At 42.5% G+C, this 26,740-nt stretch overlaps 1 protein-coding gene and 2 long non-coding RNA genes across 4 annotated transcripts in view; 1 reads left to right on the forward strand and 2 right to left on the reverse strand.

Annotated features, from left to right (window-relative positions):
- SYNDIG1 (synapse differentiation inducing 1) overlaps window positions 1–19,088 on the forward strand; it is a 61,994-nt gene extending 42,906 nt beyond the window's left edge. The window contains exon 4 of the mRNA XM_085219046.1: window positions 18,564–19,088. Coding sequence (XP_085075172.1) covers window positions 18,564–18,722 — 159 coding nt within the window. The 3' untranslated portion in view covers window positions 18,723–19,088. The remainder of the gene's footprint in view (window positions 1–18,563) is intronic.
- On the reverse strand, window positions 453–18,577 carry LOC146544876 (uncharacterized). Of its 2 annotated transcripts, none has more exons than XR_014881887.1 (3): window positions 18,505–18,577; window positions 3,998–13,141; window positions 453–1,971 (listed from the first exon to the last, which is right to left on the reverse strand). It is a non-coding gene; the product is annotated as an uncharacterized LOC146544876 (long non-coding RNA). The 2 variants fall into 2 exon arrangements; XR_014881888.1 differs by lacking the exon at window positions 453–1,971 and having other exon boundaries at window positions 2,752–11,913; window positions 12,005–13,141.
- Window positions 19,089–19,106: 18 nt separating the features above from the next.
- The window catches only part of LOC146544877 (uncharacterized), a 29,749-nt gene continuing 22,115 nt past the window's right edge, over window positions 19,107–26,740 (reverse strand). The window contains exon 2 of the long non-coding RNA XR_014881889.1: window positions 19,107–23,831. This is a non-coding gene — a long non-coding RNA (uncharacterized LOC146544877). The remainder of the gene's footprint in view (window positions 23,832–26,740) is intronic.

A 26,740-nucleotide genomic window follows, 5' to 3' on the forward strand; every position in this document is an offset into this window, starting at 1 on the left:
GGTAGCACTGTGCATCAAAGACTGGGGCAAACCATAGTGCAGTTTAAGCTGGCACTTTTACATTTGCATCCTCTCTTGGTCTTGCCTATACCTTATCATCAACACTCCTTGCCTTGAGGAGCTGCTGCCATCTGTTTATTGAGTAACAGGTAAAGCAAGGTGGGCCACCCTAGCATAAGGCTGGGATAAAGGACTCAAGGCTCTGCTACACAATCCAAGATTCTTCTTTCCACCTACTTCATGCACTGCATTATCTGATTATTGATGCAAAGAATAGCTCTTCTTGTTTGAGGCAAGACCCCTGCCAAGGAGTGTTGATGTCTTTGCAGTTGTTGAAGGGAAAGCTGGAGGAAGAGTTGGTGCAAACTCTGAGAAGTGCCTGAGACCAGGCTGCTGATGGCTTCCCTGCAGAAGTGTGTTGCTAAGTTCCCTGAACAGCCCTGGAGCATGTCATTTGCTGTGTGGGTGGGTGTAAAAAAAAAAAAAAAAAAAAAAAAAAAAAACTGTTTCAAAATTTCAAAGGAAGCTTAACAACAGGGAGAAGAGAGCTGCAGCTCCATGCAGATAGTCCAGGCCACTTGCAAAACACGAATGCCACCCCTGCTCAACACAGATCACCTGACAATGGTAATAAAAGTGCAACTTCTTCCCCTAAATAAGAATTATTCTCACTCAAAACTCCATCCAATGGCTTTTGAATTATTTTTCCATCTGACTTGAAGTGATTTTTATTTACAATGATATCATGTGTGTCCAAATGTGTATAGGTTTGCATACACTCAAAATGTCCCCTTCTGATTAATTCAAGCAGGGTTGCATGTGCCTCAGCCTCAGGAGTTCAGTAGAGGAAGAGCTGAAGGGAGGGCGTTTCTAACTTTAAGTGTGGACAGTCAAATTCCAATGCCAGGAACATTATTGAAGACTTCTAAGTATTACAGGGGCAGACCACTGGGCTTTTGGCTGCTGTTCTTGTTTCATGCCTAAGTCCTTTGTTAGTCACTGGGTAGTTCACCTGTGTGATCCGTATGCTTTTCTCTAGATTCTTGCCTAGTTGCACATGGCCCTCCTTGTGCAGAGGGCACAACCTGTGCCAGCAGCCATTGGAACTAGTGTGACATCATCAGTATTGGCATTCCCTCTGGCTGGAGAAGGCTATTGTAGGGCAGGATGGGAATCAGATCTGACCAAGTGTTCTGTGCTTTTCTAGATAAAAGCCTTGTCAGCCCATTGCATGATGCTGGTAGGGTATTTTTGGATATAGCATAGAAATAACAATAAATTTCAAATTCCAGAGAAGTAACAGGATGCCATTGTTATTTATTATGCATGCCTAATTGCAGCAAAGCTTTTTATTTTTTTTTCAGTCTCTTGCCATTACAGTGTACTTCTTCGGTGCTGTGCTTCATAAATTGATTTCTCTCTCTGCCTCTCCGTCTCTCTCACTTTCTATCTCCATCACTAAAATCTTAACTGGCATAAGAAATCAGCCACCTCTTGCCTCTGCATCTGAGACTGTTCAACTAGAAGATAAACAGCTATATATAAAATGAAAATATCGATGCTATCTTATTTATCTGCTTGTGAAGGTGTAATTGCACACCTGAGTAACTTGTAAATGCAGCCTGGTGTTCAGAAAACATCCATGACTCTTGCTCAGTGGTTCTTCTCCTAGGGACTCAGCCCCACTCCGTTTGTCCCAGAGGAGTGCAGTAAGCAGCACAAGCCAATTAACAAGGTAGTGAATGTCTGTCAGCAAGATTTCCATTTTCTCCTTTCACCTCCTTACTTACAAGGGATGATTTCCAGGTTTGGCATGTGGAGAGAGGTCAACTCAGAACTGCTCAGGGACAGGCAATAAGGATATCTCAGTCTGAAAGATTATCCACACTGTCCCGAATAAGGTGCTCTTTGGTCACATACCTCTCTACTTCAGAGTCGATAGGTGTCCCTATGCAGGAGAGTTTCACGTGCCTGTAAAGTAACAGGTTTTAGCCATTTTTAGGCTCAAGACCATCATCCAGTATAGTAGCTACCACCCATCCACCATATTGCTTTGTTCATCTGATTTCAGAAGTAGAACTTCTGCTAATAGAAGAGGGCTCTGCTTTTGTAGCGCATAAAGAAAAATACGTATTATGTTCTGGCGCTTTACAAACCAGAAAAGGCTTTGTCTGGAATTAATAAGGCAATTAGAACAATGAAAATATTTAGCAACAGTTGCAACTTAACTATATCCTTTTCAAAAAGGAAACCAGTATGTGTTATTGATCAACTGTATTATTAAAGCAATGATCCAGTGTTTAAAGTGACACTGGTTTTACACTGATGACATATCTGCCACTCACTGTCTCATTTCAAGACAGGCGTTGCCTTTAGAGGGATTTGACTCTTCCTTCTTTCCCTAGATGCAGTATTCATTTCAATGTAATGCAAGTGAGTACACAAACTGAGACCCTTAATTAAGATGCAAACTTAGGAATGTTACTAAATTTACTCCAGTGTGTAGCTGGCCTGATTTCAATACTCCTTGACAAGCAGTTATTCCAAGCACTGGCTAAAAATGCCTTATACACTTGAAAGTCACAACTATGCAAATGCATGTATTTTGGAAAAAAAAAAGAGAGATAAATTATTGAAACTCCAGCCACTCACCATAAATGAAATCATGAGTTCTTTTCTCTTAAAAAATATATATATATATTTATATTTGGCTTCTATGCAGTGATCAGTCTGCAAGCCAAAACAGAGCATTCTTAGCTTTCCCAACCAGCCAATTTCTTGCCATCAGTTAATAAAACACATAAACAAGTCATGATTTTGCAAATGTTCATTTATATAATTAAATACTGCTATGTATTAGTATTTTGGCTGTTCAGAATGTTTTTAAAAATTATTGTGCAGCTGATATTTTTTTTTCTAAATCTTCCCTGTCATCCACTGTGGAAAATTTTTGCCATTGAGATTTAGGATGGCAGCATGGAGAGGGTACAGCTTTCTTCATTCAAATTGCATTAGAAGCACATAGACTAGCATTGATGCAGAAAGTGAATATGGATGTTTTATTCAAGGTCAAGAGTAGCAAACTTCAGTGCATGTTGTTTGAAAATTAGCATCTATAATCATCTCACTAACCTGGTTCACCTTCCATCCACTTTTAAGCTGTGCTGGATGTGCTAGCGGGTCTCCTGCATTTGCATCCCCAAGAAACCACCTCCATTTTGCACTTTCATGGAGTGTGAGATCCAGAGAACCCCCATGTGTAGCTTGCTTTCAAATGTGATATGACTGTCCTTGGAATTCCAGACATGAGCTTTTTCTTGGCATTTTTTGTAGCAAAATTAGGTTGATGGCTGTTGATAGGAAGTGCTCCAAGGAAATAGACTCTCTTAGTTCTGCAGAGTATCTGTGCAAGAGGGGCAGGGATGGCAGTGGGGACCCAGGGCCATAAATGTCACAGTTGTCACTTATGGTTTTACATGGAGAACTTCATACCCTTGTTTATATGGATTTCAGCAATTTCAGTAAAGTTGATATTCAATTTTCTCTTGCCATAGCATTCTTTTTATAAGTACGCCTGCTTTCTAAGTGTAACTAGGACCTTGTGGCATATACTCAAGTTGCATTTCAGCTTTTGTGCTTTGCTTTAGGCATCGTTCTACCTTGCTTTCTGTCCTAGGCAATACCATTTCCATGTCCCACAACATCCTCCTGCACCCCACAGATAAAGTGCTCATCAGGTCTGTGTGGAAATGTACTTGTGACTGAGACTTGCCTAGTTTTCTGCTATAGAAGGCCTGTGCTGTCTGAGTTATGGTCTTCATCTGGCAGCTGATGTGCTGTGAAGGGCAGCACACTTTTCCTTACATGGTCCTGGTGTGCCCCATGGTGTATGTAACACCTCACACTGCCTCTGCCCACTCATTTTCCAAAGGTGTGAAGCAACATCAGGTGTGTGGCTTTCTAGGATGATAGGGGCCTTAAAGAGGGATATACCTACCCTGTAACAATCTTCTCCTCTTCCATGAGCAGCTCCTTTCCAGGCTGAAGGCTTGAGAGTCATTGTTCAGATTTTTAAGGAAATTCCAAACACAACAGTAAATCACAATAGAAATGTTAATGGAAACAAAGATAAATGTTGTGCATGAGAAATGCTATCCCTAGGTGAATGTGACATGAGGAGGCTGACATCCAGTTGCAATAACCTTTTTAGTGAGGCTTAGCTAAGGCCAAGCTTCACATTGTCCTTGCTACCAGAAAAGGGAAGTTGTTCTTTCATAGTAAGGAGGAAACTGAGGATGAGCCCCACTGTCATCTGTAATTGAATTAGCCAGACTTCCCCTCCTGTTGCTGAAGTAGGAAATCCAGTGTTAGAAAGGAACAGTTGAAATGATGAGGGAAGGAATTAGCATTAAAGCTGAAGATCAAGAGTATTCTCTTCATCAGCATATAATCATGGACTGTAGCAAGTCAGACATAGACAGCTTCAAGAGGATTATTGTTTCCTTTGTATGCTCAGCTGGCCCCAGCTGGATTAAAAAGTGATTTTCAAGAACTGAAGCTGGGAGAAATACACAGATCTGGCCTCAAAGTGTGCACCAACCTACAAAGAAATTCAGATGCTATGGGCTTCTCTAGGGAGCTCATTCACAGTTTCTCTAACTACTGGAATGTCCTATCTGTTTAATCTGGCCAGACCACAGAAAAGCCAGAACTGAAGATGATACCTTGGGGAAAAGGCAAGACCCCAGGTGGAGAAGACCTCACAAGCCTGGGTTCTGTCAAGCATCATAGAGCAATTGCTCCACAGTATCCTCCTTTGCCAGCCCAGGGCTCTTTGCCATGATACCCATCATGTTACCCATGATCTACGGGTCACAGCTAATACCTTGGGAATGATAAGAAAAAATGCATGAAACTGTCCCTGAGGATTTAAAGAATAGAGAAAGTGAGAGAGGTAGAGAGGGAACAGAAGAAGGTAGTGGAGAAAGCAGAGCACTATGGCAGCAGTCCTTTAGACCTCTGGCTGCATAAGGATTACGAAGTCATTTAGCACTGATCAAATAATGAAAATGGTTGTTCATGAATATTTTATTGGAATATTTTCACAAAGGTTGTATTTCAATCGTGAAACATGTATTAGCCTGGTAGTGCAAAGAGATGAAAGAGAGAGAGGGAGAAAGGGAGAGGGTAGGAGAGAGGAGAGTGCGAGTTCTGAAATGATTAATTATCAAATCCCTCTCCATGTGAATGACTTACTGCTGAAGTGCTCTGATTTGTAAAAATGACAGATACCAGATCAGGACTGGTTTGTGCCTCACTATTGCAGCCTTGCTATAGCTACTCCCTTGTGCTTTATGTGCAAGCATTCACCCAGTTTATATCTCTGCACCCTGATCTTCCCTCTGCTCACTTGCTACCACCTCTGGACATTCCTCCATACCATTCCCTGTAGAATTGCTGCTGTGTGAATGAGCTGGGTCTGTTGTTTCTCATCTTTTCACTTGGGAAAACCCTGGCAAGAGTGCATTCAGGATAAGTGATGCATGTGTTGTCTGATGGACATGTGAAGGGGGCTTGCTTCTCCACAGTGGCTCTCATCCTGCCAGACACCCAAAGTTGCATACTGCTCCCATTACCTTATAGGGAAGGGGTTGGAGGGCAAGGAGTAAAGTTGTTTCAAATCAAAGGCAGTCTGCTTTGATTTCTGAGCCCTGTATTTCACAGAGCAAAACCCTCTGTCAGCTTGCATCCTGCTGAGGCTTTTATCATCGGGAGCATATGAGTTGTGTCCTGCTGCTGTGTGTCAGTGCAGTCCCTGCCTCTCTGCGCCAGCACTACAAGGCATGCAGATAGGGATGTATATGCAGATGCATTGACCTCCTGCTGCCAAGGGCACGGTGCAGGCCATGGTCATTCTTCTGGCTTGACTTTCATATTTCATTTCTTTGGGCAGATGCAATGATGCCAGTTAAATGGTAGACAGTGAGGTGTTACCATATGCAGCAGATAGAAGGAAAGGAGAAGAGAAGGGGAGCAGACTTCACCTTCTTGTTTGTATACCCTGGAATAATTAGATATTAAAAAATATTGCCAGGTTGTTTATAACCCCTCAGAGCCTCTAAAAGAGATCCTTATTAACAATCTGGGCTCTCCCTGTTAGACAATCATGGCTCCTGTTTGTCTGCTAATGGTTTCCACTGAGGAAGAGCTCTACTCCTGTGGAGCAGGTTGTTAAAGGGGGAACAGACCTTTGGGACGGCCTCTTCCTTCCACCATTTTCTGACTGGGAACCCCCATGGATCAAAATGATAATGGTCTCTGTACACCAATGTATGAACTGCTGCAACTCTGCTCCTTCTTTAGTGCAAAAGGGGAAGATTCAGGGAGCACATCTGCAGCAAGAAAACATTATTACAAGGTGGTTATTGCAGGAGTTAGTAAGATGCTGGAGGAAGAGGGAGTACCAAAGCTAGAGAATCCTTGAGGTACATCTTAAGCCTGTTTGCTTTCTTCCTGAGCTCAGGAGTAAGAGCTGGCTCAGACCCAGACAAGGTGCATTAGCAGGATGTTTTTGCCATCGCAGAGAGAAAAATCAGCAGCTCTGTGCTGCAAGACTCACAGGGGTCCCACAGTTATTTTCAGTCTTTTGCTTAAGGCACTGCGGATGCAGGGACTTACTGGTCTTTGTGTGATGCCAGCAGACAGACAGATTTGGGAAAAGCTTTTAAAAGTACTTGGCAGATGACTCACTCCTTAGCAGCATCAAGGAGTAGAAGAAGGAAAGGGTGAACCAGGAACAGAGACCCAACGTGAGGAGCAGAAACAAGCTACAGGGGCTGAGGTCTCACACACGCAACCCTGTGTACCACTGATGTACAGGATTGTATGCATGGGGTACTGCATTGTAGGAGGGAAGACTTTTGCGCACAAGAGAGTAGGAGCTGGAATCTATTGGCACGACCATGCTGCAGTGTTGTTGCTGGAGAACATGGAGTTCTTGTCTTGCAGACGCTGAGTCATGGGAAAGATGAAGCAGTCATTTCAGGGTGTTGACAGCTTAATACAAGGTTAGGCCTTCTATTTCCATGCCAACAGCACCAGTGACAAATACAAATGAGTTGTTTCAGGGCAGCTGATGAACTTTCTCCGTAGGAGAAATGAGATCTTGTTGAGTCCTCCTCTGATAAGTGTGGAGCTGAGTCAAGATGAGCACGCTCTCTAGATTCCTCAGTGCAGAAGTGTTGCTGGCGTTAGTAGATACTAGTGGGTGTGTAGGTAGGATGCCTCTCTTTAAGTGTATTTTTCTCTTGTTGATCGTTTTTCCCCATCCAAGGGTGGTTTTGCACCAGGGGATAAGCATAAAGGACAGAGAACGACTTCTTTGTGCTGCAGTGATTACACTACCTAGTGCAGTTCCTAGGTCTCCTCCACAATATGAGCTACCTAGTCATGGATAATATCCCCACTATCCTCCCTGTAGGTGTTCTCCAAAGTGCCAGAGGCAGCTTCAGGTCTGCATCCAGGAACAGTCACAAAATATCCCATAGGTCCAGGCCATCTCTTCTAGTGTGGTCACTGCCCCACGAGAGTTTGTTCACATGGCCATTTTGGTCCTGATGAGGGTAGGACTCAAAAAGAGTCACGTTTCTGAAGAAACAACACGTTAGTTTTGAATTCCTTTCCACAACTGAATGCATAATAACAAATGTTAAAGCCAGAGGAAAAATGTATTGACTTGTTAAGATTACTTATATGCGTGTGTATGTGTGTGTTCATTTCAGAAAATAGTTGTTTTGAGAAATATTTAATCTCAGAAAGTTTTCAAAATAGATTTGGAAAAGGTTGGATTATTCCATGTCAACGCGTTTTCAGGTAAAACAATCCAAATCCTTTTTTCTAATCAGAAAGAAAATTTTCATCTGAAAGGTTTAGTTAATGTGTATATTTATGTATAAAAAAAGCTGAGAAGCAAAGCAAAATATTTCAAAATCACCCACATAAAATGCTTGAGTTAATTCTTACAAATATGTATTTTAATTCCAGTAGCACACATTTGTATTCAGCATATTTTCGGGTACTATTTTCTCCCCTCCATCAGAAAGGAATGTCACATTTCATTCTCAATCCTTTGCCTGTATCTCTTGTTAATCTTAAATTCAGTTTGATAGTTCCAGAATTATTAATTATATATGCTATACTGGCTATTATATATGCTGTACTGGTTGCTAGCTCAGAAGCTGCTGATGTAAATAGTAACAGAAATCACAGCGGGAGACTTAAGGGATCCAGTAGTTCACAGTGCTTTCTAAATACTTTAAGCAAGAGTAAACAGTTTTTGATCAAGATATGGTGCCTTGAGCTCTGACCCTAAGGATATGCAGTTTTTATGACAACAAAATCAATACTCTTTAGTTAAAAAGGTACAGGAGTAGAATATTAGCCTGCTGGATTAACTCAGCATATCGCCCTGCATTATAAACCTCTAGTGCTGAACACTTCAGAGAATAAATGAAAATTCTGGGTCAAACCAAATGTCCACCCAACACAAGAATCTGTGTCCAGTGGTGCCGTAAACAAATGGCACCACGTGCTTCTGTATTGCTTTCATGATGTTGTTTCCAAATAATATCCAGAGTACATCAACTGCTAAAATTTGTGATGAATTCAGAAATACAAGTTCTAATAAAATATCTTCTTTGAAATTGTCCCTTGAAAGAAAACACTTTGCTGCCAAGTTCAAAAGGAAAAATAAATACAGTTTCACATCTTCAGTGTCAGATACAGCAGTACACGGAGATGGAGAATCCTTTATGCTCAACAGAAATGATATACCAGATCATTCTCTTCACTATTTTGTGCATAAAAACACAGTGTTAATAGGAGATACAGCTCAACATCCAGTGCTGTGACCTAGCCCTTTCTGGTTATTTATTATGCAAGCAGAATGAAAGGGAGTTCATCCATGACTCTTTGTTTCCTTATGTTTAAAAGATGCACTTTGCTGAACAACTGAGTTAGAAGTAGAGAATCCCCCAAACACTTTGTTCTGCTTCATTACTCAGTCTTAGAAGAAAAGTCTCTCTGCTGTCCTGGAATGAGCCACTCTGCAAATGGCATTGCACAGATGTGAGATGGGAAGCGCGCTGTAGTGCAAGGATCCCAGGGCAAATCTGTGTGAATATCTTATTCTCCCATATCTGGGACAATTCAAAAAGTATTACCACAAAATAATAGAAAAGAGAAAAATGGGGGGAAAAAAAAGTGAAAGAGAAAAGGAAGGAAAAAGGGAGAAAAAGAAAAAGACTGTCAAGTTAATCTGAAGTGAATTTCAATAATTGCATGGAATCAAGAATAAAAAAAAAAAGTATGTGCGATTAAATGAAGTTACTTGACCATATCAAACCGTTTGGTTTTGGGTAGCAGGGGTAGATTATTCATTCTAGTCAGAAGAAAGGATAGCAAATCTTTAAAAAAAATAAGACATCTAAGTACTGCTATAAATGATTCTTTTCTTTTTCTAGAGTCATTTATATCTCTGCCACTACTTGTAAGGAATAACGGACCATTGAGACACCTGAAACAAGTATCCTAAAGCAGAGATTTTCATGGCACTTTCTGGGTTTGCTACCGTCACCTGGGCTTGGAGAGAATGTCAGAAGATTGGAGAGAGTTGACTATTATAGCAGGGAAGCAGCTAGTGTCAAGGTGTTGGGGAATAGAATCATTAAAGTTGGAAAAGACCCCTAAGATCATCATGGCCAACAAGCAACCCATCCCCACCATGCTCACTATTTCCTTCAGTGCCACATATCCATGGTTCTTGAATCCCTCCACTGGTGGTGGAGATTGTGACTCCAGATGCTGACTCCGCTACTTCCTTGGGCAGCCTGTTCCCAATACCTCACTACTCTTTCTGAAAAGAAATGTTGCCTAATATCCAACCTGAACCTCCCCTGACACAACTCGAGGCCATTTCCTCTCATCCTATCGCTGTTACCTGGGAGAAGAGGCTGATCCCCACTTCACCGCAACCTCCTTTCAGGCAGTTGTAGAGAGCAATAAGGTCTCCCCTGAGCCTCCTCTTCTCCAGACTGAACCATCCCATTTCCCTCAGCTGCTACCCATAAGTCTTGTGCTCCAGACCCGTCACAGTTTTGTTGTCCTTCTCTGGACGTGCTCCAGGGTCTCAATGTCTTACTTGCAGCGAGAGACCCAACGCTGGACTATAGAAAGAGAAGGGACTGAAGATTGGGTCTTGTTTTTTTCCCCTAACATAAACTGCTGGGCTCTATAGGGTTGGTTTTGGCCCTTCCTACTTGTCCTTAGGAAAGTGGGCCATCAGAAGTTTCCAGGAACTGAATTTATGTCCATTCAGCCAATCTCTTTGACCTTATTACAACTCTATCATGTGCAAGGGAATTCCTGGTGTAATCAATAGTAAGTTAAGGTTGGGCATCTCTTTGCTGGAAAGATGCAGACACAGCCAAAAATAAAACTTTCAAGTTGTATTTGTATTTGTGGTCTTTGTCTGTCTGCACATCTGTCCATCAGCCCTCACTGATAACTTTTCAATCTATTAGCAACTTGTGCTGTAAGGTAAGTAGAGTTGCAGAGCTCCTGTAAGGGAGAGAAAAGAACAGAACACAGAATAGAATGGAATAGTTCAACTGGACACTACTTACAAAGATCAAGTCCAACTGCCTGACTACCTCAGGGCTAACCTAAAGTTTAAACACATTAGTGAGAAAATTATCCAAATGCCTCTTGAACACTGACAGTCATGGGCCATCAGCCACCTCTCTAGCAAGCCTATTCTAGTGTCTAACCACCCTCACAGTACAGAATTTTTTCTAATGCCCAGTCTGTTGATGAGGTCCATTCAGTGTTGAGATAAGCAGAGATAAGCCCATTCCTCATACAGAACAGCTCTCTTCTACCAGAGAAGCCACCTGGACACACAGGATGGCTGGTGTTCCAGGCAGAGAGGGACATTCAGCATTTCCAGCTGTGCCAGTTGCACTTTCCTAATGTCACACCCCAAATTAATTTAGAGTCATTTTCCTCTCGGGCTCCTAAACAAAGCTGCTTGCCTCTTTTCAAATGTCAAGTCCTTAATGGGGAGGAACAGCCTCATTCATACTCTGGACATTAAGTTATTGCAAAACTAGCTGATAGAGAGAGCTCTAGCAGTCTAAACTGATTCTCCTCTTAAAGCAATACATTAAAACCAGCGCGTACTCTGTGTAGACACTCTGAAGCCTTTGTAATTTAGTTAGACTTCTTTCTGGTTGATGTTAAAGTAAAAGAACTTCAGTGACATCAGGATACCTTTCATGAGCCTGGGTATACTGCAGCTTCTGCTTTTCGTTGCAAAATCACAGCACTTCCCCTTCCTGCCTCACTTTCCCTGTTTTTGCATGACATACTTGAGGAAGAGATGAAAAACTAAGTACTGATGAAAGAAGAAATGTAGCTGTGCGGTTTTATTCCCAGCACTGTTTGTTGTAGATTTCAGGGAAGTAAAAGAAATGCAGAAGTGGAGAAAGAGTCTTGTCACATGAAATACGTGGTTTTCATCATTTGCTCTCTGGTGACTGTCTGAATGTGGCTAAAGTACCACATCATAAAGATGAGTATATGTGCTCCCTTTTTTCCTGTTCTTACCTCCGACCATAAGATGTGGATCGTGATATCCAAGGCAGAATCCCCCTCCCAAACCAATTGCTTCATTTCTTATCTTTTCTTGGTGTGGGAGGTGGGGGACAAGGGCTAGGATCCTCTCTGGCAGCACTGAGAAGCACCTTCTACCCTTTCTTCTGCTGTGTGACCTTTTTTGGCAAGGAGAGACCAGGATCACTGCAGCAGATGGACCCATTGTCATGCTTTTCATCCAGTCAGAAGTGAGGAAGCAGACTAGAGGCAGACAGAAGGAAGTGAAACACAGACAGGTTACACCAAACAAACCCCAACGCATCGCAAATTGATCCCAAGTAGGAGCCCTCACCTTGTAGCTGGAGATTGGTGCAATCGCTTCATGTGAGACTTTCAGGCACTCAGCTTGGTGTGAAGCCATATGGCATCTATGGCATCCTCATGGTTCTGAGAGTGATGTCTGAGATCCAGAGTCACCATTTAGGACTGAATTTGTCACTACTAATTTGCTGATAAACTTAGGTGGTACCTGAGTATGTGTGCCTAATCTCTAGGCCCAAGCCCATGGGAGCTGTCCTCCCTCAGATTTTCTTCTCCTCTTTCATTACAGAATGGCAAAGACTACTTGGGGGCTGGAGACAAAGTGGATGAGGGAAGATCATCATCTTTGCCATAAGGCTTCAAATTCCTGTATCTGCTAGGAAAACAAAATTGCCCTCACACCACTATCTCATCCTCTCAAGTGCAATCAAATGAACTACTGTTGCTGGGGAGCTAGTCTAAAAACATCTCTCTGTGTTCTGCTCATTCAGGCCTTTTACGCCTGCTGTTCTCATTATTATTCTCTTGTTTTTCCAAGTGTTGAAATCTCACTCGGACATTTATAGTTTTATCTGCACTTGAATATACAATCAGACGCCACAGGCAGAACCAGCCGGGGGCTGAATCATGTTCTAGCCTACGTCATACTTTCGAACTCGAGAACAAAATACTGATACCAAAATGATCTAATGGCTCAAACCCAGATGTTACGAAAGTTTGATACACATAAGAGGCAAACTTGTCCTAGTCTTCAGTTACACCTCCTTTTTCCCATTCACATACAATTCTGAGCCTTCTTTAATCTTCGAGGCATAAACACTGTTCCCAATACTTCCACTTCTATGAAAACAGCATCAGTCAATTAAGTGGTAGTAAAAATCCCTTTGCACAATTCTCTTGTTTTCAATCAGCCATCATTGATTCAAGAGCTTGATGGGCTTTTGTTCAAACTGGAAGTTCCTATGCTGTAAGAGGGCAAAGAAGATGATGCTCACCCAATGAGAAATGCCACTTCAAGGGCTGACTGGAGAAAGATTTGGTTAAACTGCACACGAAGTTGAAGTGCAATACAAGAGACTCTTCCAGATACAAGGTGTTCATCACACTCTTTCTTGATGCCTTTGCACAGACAGCTGCTCCTGCTTCCAGCTTGTGTTTTGTTGCCTTGCTGTGCAGTCACAATAAGGAAGAAGTTAGTAATTTACAGAAAAACAGCAAATGCACACAGTGATGCACTTACATCACACAGTACTGTGCTATGGTCACTGAAGGCACAAATCTGTTTACTAGAATGAGGAGGATTCATGATAGAGAGGAATCCTCAAAGAATGAGTTTTCATACCGGCTTTTGTTTTGCTACTCTGAGCACTTCAGACATCTGGCAGAGCTCTGAGCAAAGCAGCAGCAGCTGCTGCTTATAGCAATTTATTCCTTCTCCAGATGTCAAGAAAGTGCTGTTGACATCCCTTTATCATCCTTTAGTCATCACTCCCCAACCACTCATGGTATCTCATCATCATCTCACATATAACATTGTCCCTATAAGATATTTCAACTGGATCTTGGTGCTACCAAACATTGAGAGCAGGCTACAGTCAAAATCTTACATTTTCCATCTTCCAAATGCTCAAGCATTTATAAGAGAGCTGATGAGCTGATCCCTCTCTGAAGGAAAGCTATTAATTCCAAGGTACCTAATCTCTACCTATCAACACTGGAGAATGGATTGGAATTTCCTGGAGGGGAGGGGAGGGGAGGGAAGGGGAGGGGAGGGGAGGGGAGGAGGAGGAGAGGAGAGGAGGGGAGAGGAGAGGAGAGGAGAGGAGAGGAGAGGAGAGAGGAGAGGAGAGGAGAGGAGGGGGGAGGAGAGGAGAGGAGAGGAGAGGAGAGGAGAGGAGAGGAGAAGCAGCTTCTTTATGAGTCACTCTTCATTGTGAGGCATATAGTTGCACAGTACTTGAAGTAAGACTCTCAATCTGGCCAGCAACTGTGTGTAACCTGCACATCCCTGTTCCCTGCTGGATATTTCACCCCACAAAATAAAATAAATCCTCCCGTCACCTGATCAAATATGTCAGGATTCCCTCTCCTACCAAATAGGGCTAGTCCTGTTCTCCAGCCTTAGGGAGATGAAGCAGGATTAATAAATGTGATCAATGTGTTTCTTGTCTCCAGATACAATTTATGATGAGGTGTTTTTTGAGTATGATATATGATTCACTGTGGGATGCAGCAGAGTGTTTTGGCCTTGCATCTGTAGAGGTACAGTATCCATTTTCCCTCAGTCCATAAAATGCAGCCTGGAAAAATGATGAATATGTTTTGCAGAAGCTCAAGTGGGAACTCCAGGGAAGTTCCTTGAAAGTGTTTCTAAAAGGATATTCATTTTGCTAGTGAAACAAAGAAAACTCTTCCAAGTCTCTGTGCCGCCTTCAAGCTCCCATTTCCCACTCCTGCCCTTTTCCCAACTTACTTTCAGAGCCTACAGGAGGCAGGATTGTCTGAGGGTCAGTGCTGACTCTAGCCCCTGTTTTCAGCTTTGGAGCGCCTGGCAGCCTATGTCTATAGTTGGCAGGTCAGCAGTCATATCTGGACATCCACAAACCAAGAGCCAGGGTTAGTCCAGGGATATAAACCTTTTGCAAGAAAAGTATGTCATCTCTGGCTGTGCAGTGAGGGAGCCTGGTGTTGATGTGATGAATTTTTCCTCACTCATAACTCATCCTGTCTCTTGCACTCATCCCATGCTCTGTTTATCAAACCTGTTGGTCCCACTGCTGACCAAAGACTGCATTAAATTGGTTCATCAATCATCTGGCTGTCAGACGCAGTCTTGCCAAGGAAGGGAGGAAATGCCATAAAACTCCACAGATGATATAATTCTGATTAGGAAAAGTGCTTACTTCTGCACCTACTTTTAAGCCCATTAGAATAGCTGTTTTGCAGATCTTACAACTTAAAGCATTTACCCTGAATATGATTTAGTGAATCAAAGCCTTTGTTAATAGGGCATTTGGATCTTCATTACTGCACCAGTTTTTGACATATTTAAAAAGAGATTATAAACAGGAGGGAAATCAACTTTTTATGCATGTAGGTAGATAGTGATAGACAGTAATAGAGGGGGAATGGTTTTAAACTAGAGGGGAGACTTAGATTACATGTCAGAGGGAAGTTTTACAGAGAACGGGTGGTGAGGCACTGGCTCACACTGTCCAGAGAAGCAGTGGATGCCCCATCCCTGGAGATGCTGAGGGCCAGGTTGGGTGGGTTCCTGTGCAGCATGAGCAGTTGGATGGCAGCCCTGCGCATGGTATGGGAGTTGAAACTAGATAATCTTTGAAGTTTCTTCTAACCCAAGCCATTCTATAATTCTATTTATATTACCCTCCACAGTCAAGCACAATGAACCAGATAATGCCAGCTAAGTATTCAACTGGGTAATACTAATAGCTGGGGCCATGCTTTTCAAGAGAAAGAAAAAATGAAAGCAAATATTTTATCATCTGCTTCAGTGAGATGAAAGCTGGCTCTGCCAAGAGGAGCTCCGAGAAATCCATTTCCAGACTGGGTAATAATGTCTGGAAGAAAATTGTCTCTGTACCGTTGGCATGTCAGCCAATTCTATATGGCGTTTTCTAGAGCACGGTCATCCTGGGCATGAATACTCCCAAATGCAGTGTTGTTTCTTTACTTCAGGCATCAAATGGGCTAGGACATAAACTATTGAATGGCGACTACTACTAAGGGACTTTCTCAAAGTACACAGAGAAACCAAAGGTCCTTGTTTTATTGTTTTGGGGGGTTTGTTTGTTTGTTTGTTTGTTTTGAATTCAAGAAAATTGCTTATTAGTTGCCAGATGCTAGCCTAATAAAATTGGCCACAATTGCATTTTGTGTAGTAACTGTTTTCCAGAAATGAAGCCATAATTTGCATATAGTGACACTGGGGAGTAAGGGGATTATTTTAGTAATTAGAATACCAACAAAGAATATTCTTAGTCATAAGGATCCCTCAGACTGGTCTTACACTAATGGAGGGTGGTTTAGATGTTTCCATCCCAGTGGAAATCTTTATGAATGGACTAAAGGGGGAACGTATAATTATCCTTCCCATGTGCTCTTACTAATATTCTCTGCACCCAGAATTGCATATAGAAGGGCTTTGATTTTACTAAATCACAAGATATGCATTAGATTAAAAGGAAAAAAATCTTTGCAATAGGTAATTTATTGGAAATTGAAATTTCTATGGGAGTGTGGTCCTGTTCCACAAGTAAAATCAAATTATTTCACAATGTCAGAAGCTGTAAAATTCACACTCTATGGCACATAGTTAATGCAAGACATCTGGTTTTGGCTGGACTGAAAATTTTGTCAAGGAGGTGAATTTTTCAGCATAGGTGCTATCCTTTCAAAAAGGTCAGGACCGTCCTCAAAGAGTTTATCAATAAAAAAAGTCCTGTTCTTTCTGAGCTGATTTTTCTCTATGTTGAAGATTCTATCAGAAAAAAAGGCTATTAGCACCCAATGAATCAGCCTTCTGAATCCCTTTGGGTTGCTTTACAAGTCATTTTTTGGTAGATCCAACTTGCTTTATTGAAGCCATTCAAGACATAGTGTCAGGTTTTCAGATTACTTGACTTTGGCTAATGGTTTCTTTTGCCTTTGAATTTTGGTCTATTTTTAAGTGGGGGAAAAAAAAAAAGAAAAAAAAAAAAAGCTGTCTGAAAGCTATACAAAGTTTCTTTTGAAAGAGGTCTGTTCAAAACATTATAGAATTTTCCATAATATAATGTGACACTTGAGAAATGTCAAATTGAAACATTCCAACATTCTCAAACTTTTCTTCCATTCTGGGGATGCTGAAACTGTTTACTTCTGTTTATCCAAAGACACAAATACCTTCAGTGCTGTGAATTTGCTTTTGTGCTTGACAAATCCAACCTAACTCCAGTGAATAGGAGCCTCTCTGTTCAAGGCTTTTATTAACTCTCTGATGAATAGCTAGTGCGTGGAAAAAGTTTTTGAGGAGAGCTGAATGACCAACGCTTTGTAAAATTTTCTATGCTTCCATTATCAAGGCTTTCAAGCATCCTTAGTAGCCCTGTCCATGATCCTCAAAGTACCAGTGCTTTTTCCAGAAAGGATTCTGCTTTTGGGTCTCTGAAGGTCCCAGGAAAGATGCTGTTGAAATCATTGGTCATCCCATGGTGAGGGGCTTGCCTTTGCAAAGTGGATAAGATGCCTTCCCCGTCTGAACTAAAGGACATGATGCTAAGTGTAAACCTGAGAGTTGTTTATATGCTGTTTGGAAATGGTCATTTTCCTCCTGCTTACAGCCTGGTCCCACTTTCTTTCAGTATGTATTGTTTGACATTGTTTCTTCCTGGAACATTTATAAGGCATTATGCTTAAAAAATTAGGTTGATGAATGAGAAGAGACAGTTCTGATAAAGCCATTGACAGAAAGGCCAGAAGCCTTGTTGTCATCTTGGAAGCTTGTCATTTGGCTGCCATAAATCGCTCTGAGTAGCAAGATAGTAAAAAAAAAAGATAAAAATAGAGCAAAAACTGCCCAGAAACTTAGATGACAATGAAGCAGAAAGTGTCCCAGCAAAATGATCATTTTTGGAGAAACACAATTAAACCATTAAGAATTCCTCACTCGTTGTAACAAGGGAACAAAGACTGTCTCAAACCATAAGAAGTTCATATGCTTTTAAAAGATCTTTCTTGTAGGTAACAGATCTGCTACTGCCTCTGGGTAACCCTGTCGATATCACACCACTGCCCATAAAAAGACATCCACCTTTCATCATGCTGTAAGATTGAGAAGCACTGAGGAAGCGCCAGGCAGTCTTGTCAATGAGTAGATCAGTTCTGCCCAATCCTGACTTTCAATTGCTTGCTTTGAGCAGGAATCTTGCTTTTGTTTTGGGTCTTATTCTTGAGAACGCTTGGAAATAGGATGTTAGAAGAACCAAGATTTGAATACACCTGAAACTCCAGATGTAGCTTTCTGCAGGGGCTGTCCAGTGTGACCGTGGGATCACCACAGTTCCAAATCAGCTCAGTTCTGTATTCTAAGTTCATTATTTCAGCTGTATTAACAAGCTGCAACTTTGTGGGGTTTATTGTGCTCAAGCCTAAATGCCTGGCATGTAACTTTGGGAACTCCAGCTGAACAGGTTGATTTCAAACAGCTGCTTGAGTACTCAAAGCTACGTAGAAGATATGATGCCATTACCAGAGGTTTGGATCAGTCTTACAAGCAGATCCTTGGCTCACAGCCCATCTGCCCACTTTTCCAGGAAAGGCTAAGCCATCTCAGGAACCAATGTGACACACAGTATTAAATCCTACAATGTGTTTAAGCTTAAAGGCACTTAAAAATAGTACTTGAAATGCCTTTGGTACTGTCATCATGTTAATGGCACAAACAATCTAATTCAACTAAAAAAGTAGCTGATTTCCAATCAGTTTGCTGACATATTCCAGAACATGTTTCAGCCAAGAAGAGTATCTTACCTTCATTTCCAGATGAAACAAATAAATGTGTTGTATTGTTGCTGTTCTTTATCTTGCAGACAAACAAAGCTGTAGCCAAGGGAGACTTTCACCACGCAAGCTCCAGCTCCCGGCGAGCACTCTTCCTTGCTGTGCTGTCCATCACAATTGGAACTGGTATCTATGTTGGGGTGGCTGTGGCTCTTATTGCCTATCTATCCAAAAACAATCACTTATGAGCCTCAGGAAAGAGGGACAACCAGCCGCCCAGCACCTGCACTGCAGAACTCCACCGCAGATCAGACTGCATGGTTTTCCAAAAGATCCAGAGACATATAAACACCTTCTGGGGGCAGGTACAGGCTAAGATGGGCTTGTGCATTACAGTAGGGTGGGAAGCTGGCTGAGATTGACATAGTTGCTGTATTTGTGATGCACAAGTCCTGCTTCTCTACATGAAACCTTGTGAAAGGAATAAAGGAATAAAGGAATAAAAAAGAAAAGAAAAGAAAAGAAAAGAAAAGAAAAGAAAAGAAAAGAAAAGAAAAGAAAAGAAAAGAAAAGAAAAGAAAAGAAAAGAAAAGAAAAGAAAAGAAAAGAAAAGAGAGAAGAGAAAGGAAAAGAAAGGAAAAGAAGAGAAAGGAAAGAAGAAGATAAAGGAAAAGAAAGGATAAGGAACTAGGGGAAGTGTGGAGAAGGGTATTTTGCCTTTGCCTTCTTAGCAATATGGTGTTTACAAGAAGCTGGCAAACTGAGCTGTTCTCTTAATACCTTCTTGGTGACCTGAACTTTGCAGCCAGCATGAGCTTGTGCTTTGCTTGCTTGTTGAGCACGGCACTGAGATCTGAGAAAGCATGGACAGTGGCTGGTTCTCTGAAAGAGCAATATAACAACAGGAGGAAGAATACTTTTTTTTTTTTTTTTTAAATGCAGGACTCATTTGCCTAAGAATGAAGCAGAGACCTAGCAGAGAACAGTGTTGCCTACTCTTCTTGTGTTGGTTGGTTTCTATGGAAGATAAAAAGGAAATAAAAAATATTTTTTCTTTCCTTTCTTTGTTTCTGGATTAAGACGTGACCCACAGACCCACCCAATGCAGAACAGCTGAGGTGACAGCATGACTTGACTCCGCAGACTGTCTGTGAGGTCGAAGTAGCATGGAATCCATTGTATAATGAATTCCTCCATCCAGTCACACCGTGATAACAGCACATGCCCATGGCATATTGCTTATCAGGATTGCTCCACCCTGTTGTGGTGACATGCATAGCAAATGCAAGAAATGTGGGGGGGAAAATGCAAACTGGAATACTAACCAATTTTAAATTACAAAACATGGAAAAGCATGGGAATTAACCAGACGAAGGAATGCTTCATATATTTCTGAGGTATTGCTCATACACAGAGCAGAGAAGTGGATCGCTTCGATTACAAGCTCACAGCTCATCCATGGACCAAGGACACAGAATAACCATGGATGTCCTGATAAGAAAAGTAATGGTATGTTGCAAGAAAGCTGAGCATTGTCCTTACACTGACTAAAACAATGCATCTCTTTTCTTCTTTACTCCTTCCCCACAGTCACCCTTTTATTTTGTTGTCTTACAGATGTATGATATCATCCCACAAAAGATGAATGTGTATAGATATATATGTATCTATGTATGTATACATATATATCTATACAAGTGATAAACTGGTTGAGACAATAAGCATTTTATTGTTCACTGCCTTATGTTTGTACCAACACCATTTATTTGTCCAAAAACCTTTGTGTCCATCTGTATTTCGTGTCTGTGTTGCTCCAGGACAATTATTTTCCTTCTGTTTGGGGGTTGGCATTGCTTTGGGTTGGACTTGACTTTTTTTTTTTTTAGGAGGGAGGAGAACAAACACATCCAAAACTATTTTTCTGCTGGTTATAAAGTTTATTAAAACACATGGTATACAGCTTCTGATGCTCCGTGTGACACTTTCTTTGGATGGATGTGAAGTGTTAAACTGAGTGAAACTTGCCACAGTACAGAGTTCACCTACCTGAAAAAATATCAATATGGACTATCCCATATTGTTTCTGTGTGTAAAATCCCACTGAAGTCACTGGCAGTTCTTCTTTTGCACTGATTTGTTGGGCTTCAAACCAAGCTTGGAGATCAGCAACGTACTTGTATTCATCTTCAACAGTTCCCAACCACTGCTGAAGCCCAGTAACTATAACTTTTTTTGTCCTGGTTGCACTAGTAAGGAAAAGTAACTCTGTGCTTCTTCTCCTTCAACTTTTATTTTTCTAGTAACTACCACGGACACCCCTTTGAAGGAAGGCACCAGTGAGTGGGCAAGTCAGAATCTCCTACAGTGGGCAGTTCCTGGGTTTGAGTAGGGGGTAGAGAAGAGCACAGTCTGCAGCCTCTCCATTTCCAGCTATAGTGCATACAGCAGGCTGCAAAGCCTGTCATGGCTTTAAAACCCTAGTGAGCGTATGTGTTGCAGATATCCACTCACCCTCCTGGAGGTGGCTATGACCACTTTTATTCACATTTGTCACATTTTGAGCTGTTTTCCCATTCAGAAAGAATGGGAAGTTTATTTCTTGGTTGTTTTTGAGGGCACAGTGAAGCATTTCTGGACCTGTATGATTACAAGGTCACATACACTAGGCCTGAGTTATGTTAAACACATCTCAGTACAGATCTTACCATGCCTCAGTTCATAATGGAGTAATGACTCAGGCTGAGGCTAGGAAAGCATTTATCTATGGGGCAAAAACAAGAACTGGATATACTGATTATTTATTTAGCTTAAATGAAGAAGTTTCCATTTGAGCCTTTCCCATTTGTACCTCTGTGTTGTGTCCTGGCCCAGCTCCCAAGCTGAAGAATGCATAAAGCTCTGCCACCCTGATAGACTCAGCTAGAAGGAGCTGAGAGGTTTGTGATTCAGGTTCTCATAAGATATCTGAGAGCAGGAATTGCTGCAAGAACCAAAGGTAGAAGTGGTGCCTTGGACTGTCTATGACCTTGTTTGCTCTTGTTGAAAACTCGAGGCTGGCAAATCCAGGAAAAAGCTTTTCAGACACCTTTGGGGGATTTCTATCCACTTTCAGTAGCAAAAGGGAGGAGGGTCTGCATACAAATGGAATCAAAAGTCCCTGTTGCTTAACCTAGGAGGACTGCTCTGGAATGAGGCAGGTACACAAGATGCATAGCCTGTTACAGGCAAATAGCATGCACAACACACATTGCAACTAACGCCATAGGAGTACCACCTCCAAACCACCCTAGGCCATGGGCTGCCAAGCTCTCTGCTCATTAAGATAAATTCCAAACAATAAGTTGTAGTGTCATCTTTCCATCCATAAGCCTTATGTCAGAGCAGGTACCACCTGCCTACTCCCAGCCAGAACAAACCTGGCATAAACTTCCCGCTGTGTGCTCAGGCTGATTTGGCACAAACACCAGTGTGTGCATCTGCCTTACTCAGATGACGATGGTATTTCTGAGTGTACAAACCTCCATGAACTGCAAAAACATAACCAGATAGAGGAATATCTTCATAAATTGCTATAGCAGTGACTCCTGCTGTTTAGAGACAGACCATTTAAGACTGGCTATGAAATTTTGTCAGCAGCTGCTGAACTGAAAAAGCCCTCCGCACAAGATTGTTATTCACTGTTGGCTGCTGGTTGCTGATTATTATTACCTGTTTCTACCCCCTCCTTTGGGAAAGGAAAGGTTGTGGAATCCAGGAGGAGAGGCAGGGATCATACACCTGCTGTGAGTGATGAAATGGGAGAAGACAGGAAAAAGTACTGACAGGTAAAGAGCCCTTGAATATTTATTTTATGTGGAGAAACATCAAGAAAATGATTCAGGGTTCTTTCCTTTTCCAAAGCAGCTTTTTGAAACTGAGTTAGCTTACCTGTCATTCTGTTCAGCTTGAACTTACCCCTTAAACTTACCTGTTATTCAGAAGCCATTGCTCCTTTTATACTCTCTCCAGGCTTCAAGGAGACATTTTCTAATAGACTTCACACCAAGAGTGCACTTCCTTCCTGCATTTGGACACATGGAGTTCCTGTCTAGTTTATAAAAGAGCTCTGCCATCCCAGAGAGGAAGGAGAGAAGCCAGTCCCCCAAACACTACGGCTGCCTCATTGCTTCCCCTCCTTTCTGGAGTGAGACCTTCATCCCATATGTGTTCAATCAGGAGGTGTCAAAGAAGTGGCACTGATATCCTTACCGGATGACAGGCTGGAGTGATAGCTAAGATTTACTACAAGGGAAAATATCAACCTGCAAAGTGCAGGCTCTGAAGGCTCCAACTTAATCTTGTAATGTAGGATGTCACTGTGGATTAGTCTCAAAAGGTGCACAGGGAGTGCTGGAGGCTCACCGAGAGGGGAGAAAAAAAAGCCTCCTTTTGAGAGCCTCAGAGCTCACGAGGAGCAGAGAGACTCTCCACTAAAAATGTGCTGGGTCAGAGACTAATTCCACATTACATCTGCCATCCAATGGGATTTCACAACCCCCTGATACCTCCATTGATTCTTGGTACCTTCACTCCAGAATCTTGCTAGAGCTGAGTGTTTTTTATTGCTGTCAGCCTGAGATGTATTTCTCCCATCTTCCACACAACACCCAATATAAGGCAAGCATCTGGAGCTCCCTGGTGAGGCAGGATGAGGGCACACAAACTGCTTGTGCGCACTACCTTACACTGGGGCTGACACAGACAGGAGCAAGCACCAGTGTGTTGCCCATGGCAGTGACAGCCACCTCTGGGCATGCTGCCATGCTCCAGCCACAGCTTGGGGAATGCCACCTGGTGAGTTGCAAAGGAAATTCACAGGCAGCCAACAACGAGTGGGGCCTCTGAGGAGAAAGGATGACAAGACAGCCAATTTGCTTGATTAAACCAGCCCAGCCGTTCCTAGCATCCTGTGTTAGCTCTTCCTGCAGGAGCTGAGCACAAAGGATGCTCTTTGCTGGCTGCCTGATTTTGCTCACAGCTGTCACATTACCAGGATGGTATGATTCTTCAGGCACTTCAATCACTGCAGCCCATGGTCCCACTTCTCTGATGTGGCACAGAACATTGCATTTTGCTTGAGACATCATGGGCAGCACTCAATGACATAGACATTGGATCCACAGCTGCACCAAGGGAGGGAGAGTAGGAGCTGTTTGCGCTGTCGTAGTTTATGTCATGTGGCAAGGCCAACACGTGTTTCATATTTATCAGCTGTGGACCAGCTCTGTTGCTCCTACTGCCTGCAGTGGTCAGAAGGTAGGACTGCTCCTCCCAGAGTTCTTTGACAGGATCCTCCAGCCATGCCATGGCAGAACTTTCTGTGAAAGGCAGCAGAAGGGTGGGAAAAAGCTTTATGAGTTGGCTGGTAGGAGAGAGGCTGGAATTTACCACATCTGCTCTACAATCACACATGGCCACAGTGCTGGAAAGCAGACATCTCTCTATGGTGAGCTGTTTTGCTGGGATCAAAGCCCTCCACCACTAGACCTTTGTGATACGTAACAGACTGTGTTTGTGCAAAGGTAAGTAGCCCAAAGTGATGCCCCAGGTGGGTTACATCAGCACAGCCTACACCATCAGGTATATGCCTGCCTCTCAGAGACAGTTTGTTCATCTAGAAAGCTCAGTAATGCTCCCCGTGCTTTAGACTCGTACCAGTTTTGAGTCAATTCTGAACAGGCATACATTCATATATTTATACATACACAAATATGTATATATGTTTATGCATACTTATTTGTATGTGCATATATATATATGCATATATATATACACACATATGAGATAGCAAATGGAGAAATCAATTGACTTGTTCTCCATTAAGAAGAATGCTGCAATACATTTCACTGGAAAAATATATATATATATCAAAAAACACAGAACACAACAATAAAACAAGGACTGATCAATAATTATCTACAAAATAGAGAACAGGTCATGAGAGCTTAGCTTTGCTGCTTACTTGCTATGTGCTTCTGAGCCAGCTCTGCTGTCTTTTTCTCTCTGCCACCTAGATCAACAGCTTTTATCGTTACTAAAGTGCTTTGGTCGTGAGCAACTTCCAGCCCTGACAGAATAGCAGCCTAATCAAGGAAATGAGCCATCTTGGAGGCCAGAAAGAGCACAGGTACACCAGCCATGCTGCCGTAAGGGAAGCAGCGTGCATGTAAAAGTACAGTTGGATGGTCACAGCAAGCAGCTGGGGCTCCAGGAGGTTCTTGCAAAGGTCTCTAAAGGATGGGTGTGAGTCTGTCACTGCAACTTGACCTCATTCCTTTTTTTCTCACTTTGCTGATTGGCTTATTTGATCATTTCTGAACTCATACTAGCAACTTGTGAGCAGCTACTGACTTGAATCACAGGAAAAAGAATACCAAGCAACCTTTTTTTTTCTGCTCCCCTGAGATAAAACCTGTCAACACACTCTTGGCGCAAAGCAGCAATTAGATCTGGTCACATTTTCTCATCATTTTTATGTTTGCTTAGAACGTCTTCCAAGAGAAAACGCCATTCAATCAAAAGGAAAAGTTTGTCTGCGGGGAGATGTTGTTCTCAAGGACATTTTATAATTGAGAAAATAAAAAGCCAAGCCCTTTGCAATGGTGAAATACTTCATGCTGACCTTTTTGAAATGCAACACAGCCTATTCTATTTGGAAATTATTTGTCTAAAAAACGCTTGATACTGACCACAGTGCCATCCAGCTGGCAAGAGCGCATGGTGAGTTTTCATTCCATTGAATCCTTGTGTGATAGATCCAAAGTGAAACTGTTAAAAGTCTTTTGTTTGTTTACTTTTTTCTTTTTTAAGGAACAGCCAAAATGCAGTTTTGCTCTGTTTCAAGTCTGAAACAGACGTTCAGATTGGGGTGTTATCTATCACATTGGGAAGTCCCATTCCCAAATCTTTTGTTCCTCACTGATACAAAATTCTCCCTGGCCTTATGAATACCATCCTAAATACTCTTCGCTGAGAAATCCATCTTTGGAAGCACACAACCCTCTTGTTTTGCAGTGACTATTGTGATGCTGTGGTAGCATTTGGCCTCTGCCACCAGTATCTCAAGGTGCATTTTCTTGCGCTGAGAAGACTCCCCAGTGCATGCAATGGCATAGCCTCTTTGCTGTCATGTTCCCTGCACAAATTTCTCCTACCCTAATGATTGGCCAGGTTTGAAGGAGAGGATTTAGCCCTGCTATCAGGGCATGAAGGAGGTCTGTGTGTGTCTGCTCAGGCAGCTCAGCGAAATCCTTTTAGTTAATTTAATAAATCCTCATCTACTATTTCCCTTGTTGCCCGGTTTCCTCCCCTAGTCTGCTCACACATTTCTGGAGTGAAAACAGAAGCTCGGAGAAGGGCTCTCTGAGAGGAAGCTGCAGGCACCAAGACACACTCCTGCTGCGCAGCCCATGCTGCCCAGGCCCCTGGCTCCTATCCAGTTCTCAAATCAGTCTTCTTCTGAAGGTTAAACATGGCATCTTCCACTGATCCAGATCTGCAAGGTCAATGGACAGCAGCTTTTCCCTGCCCCCAGGGTCTCACCAAACACTTGCAACCATTTGCTAAGCAGCTGTGGGTGCCCCATCCCTGGAGGTGCTCCAGGCCAAGTCAGATGGGGCCCTCCTTGGCAGCCCAAGTTGGCGGGGGGCAACCCTGCTCATAATAGGGGGTTGGGGCTGGATGGGCTCTAGGGTCCCCTCCAACCCAACCATTCTGAGATTCCGTGATTCTATTGTATGATTCATGGGCTAGTTCAGCATCCTTAGAGCTGTGATGAAGATCACACCTTTATCTCTGGGTCTGTACTGCATAGTATATTAGAATCCTGTGGGACTGAGTCAAGGAAAGGGATACCTGGTGACAAGCTTCAGTCTAGTTTGGCTCATCTCTGCTGACTTCTGCAGTGTTATTGGAGAGAAAACAGTGCCTCCTGAGGGCAATCCAGAGCAAGAGATCAATTCTCTGAATTAGGTGTTGTGTTTGCTGGCTAAAGAGGAAGCCTTGGGAAAAATACTCCAGTATGCTCAGGTTGGGCTCTGTGTGCCTACAGCACCATTAAGACACTTACATTCATTTCCTACGAGCCGTGCTTTAGTCAGTCTTGAATCCCCCTAGGTGTATGTAGCAGAAATGCTAAGTCACAGCCTGAGCAGTGATTGAGCACCTGGTGGGAAGACAGGGCCAACCCAGGGAGCTCAGGTGCATGCAATGTATCTGAGTGAGTGGA

The sequence above is a fragment of the Meleagris gallopavo genome, chromosome 2, assembly GCF_905368555.1.
Source record: "Meleagris gallopavo chromosome 2, MGAL_WU_HG_1.1, whole genome shotgun sequence".
NCBI classification, from domain to species: domain Eukaryota; kingdom Metazoa; phylum Chordata; class Aves; order Galliformes; family Phasianidae; genus Meleagris; species Meleagris gallopavo.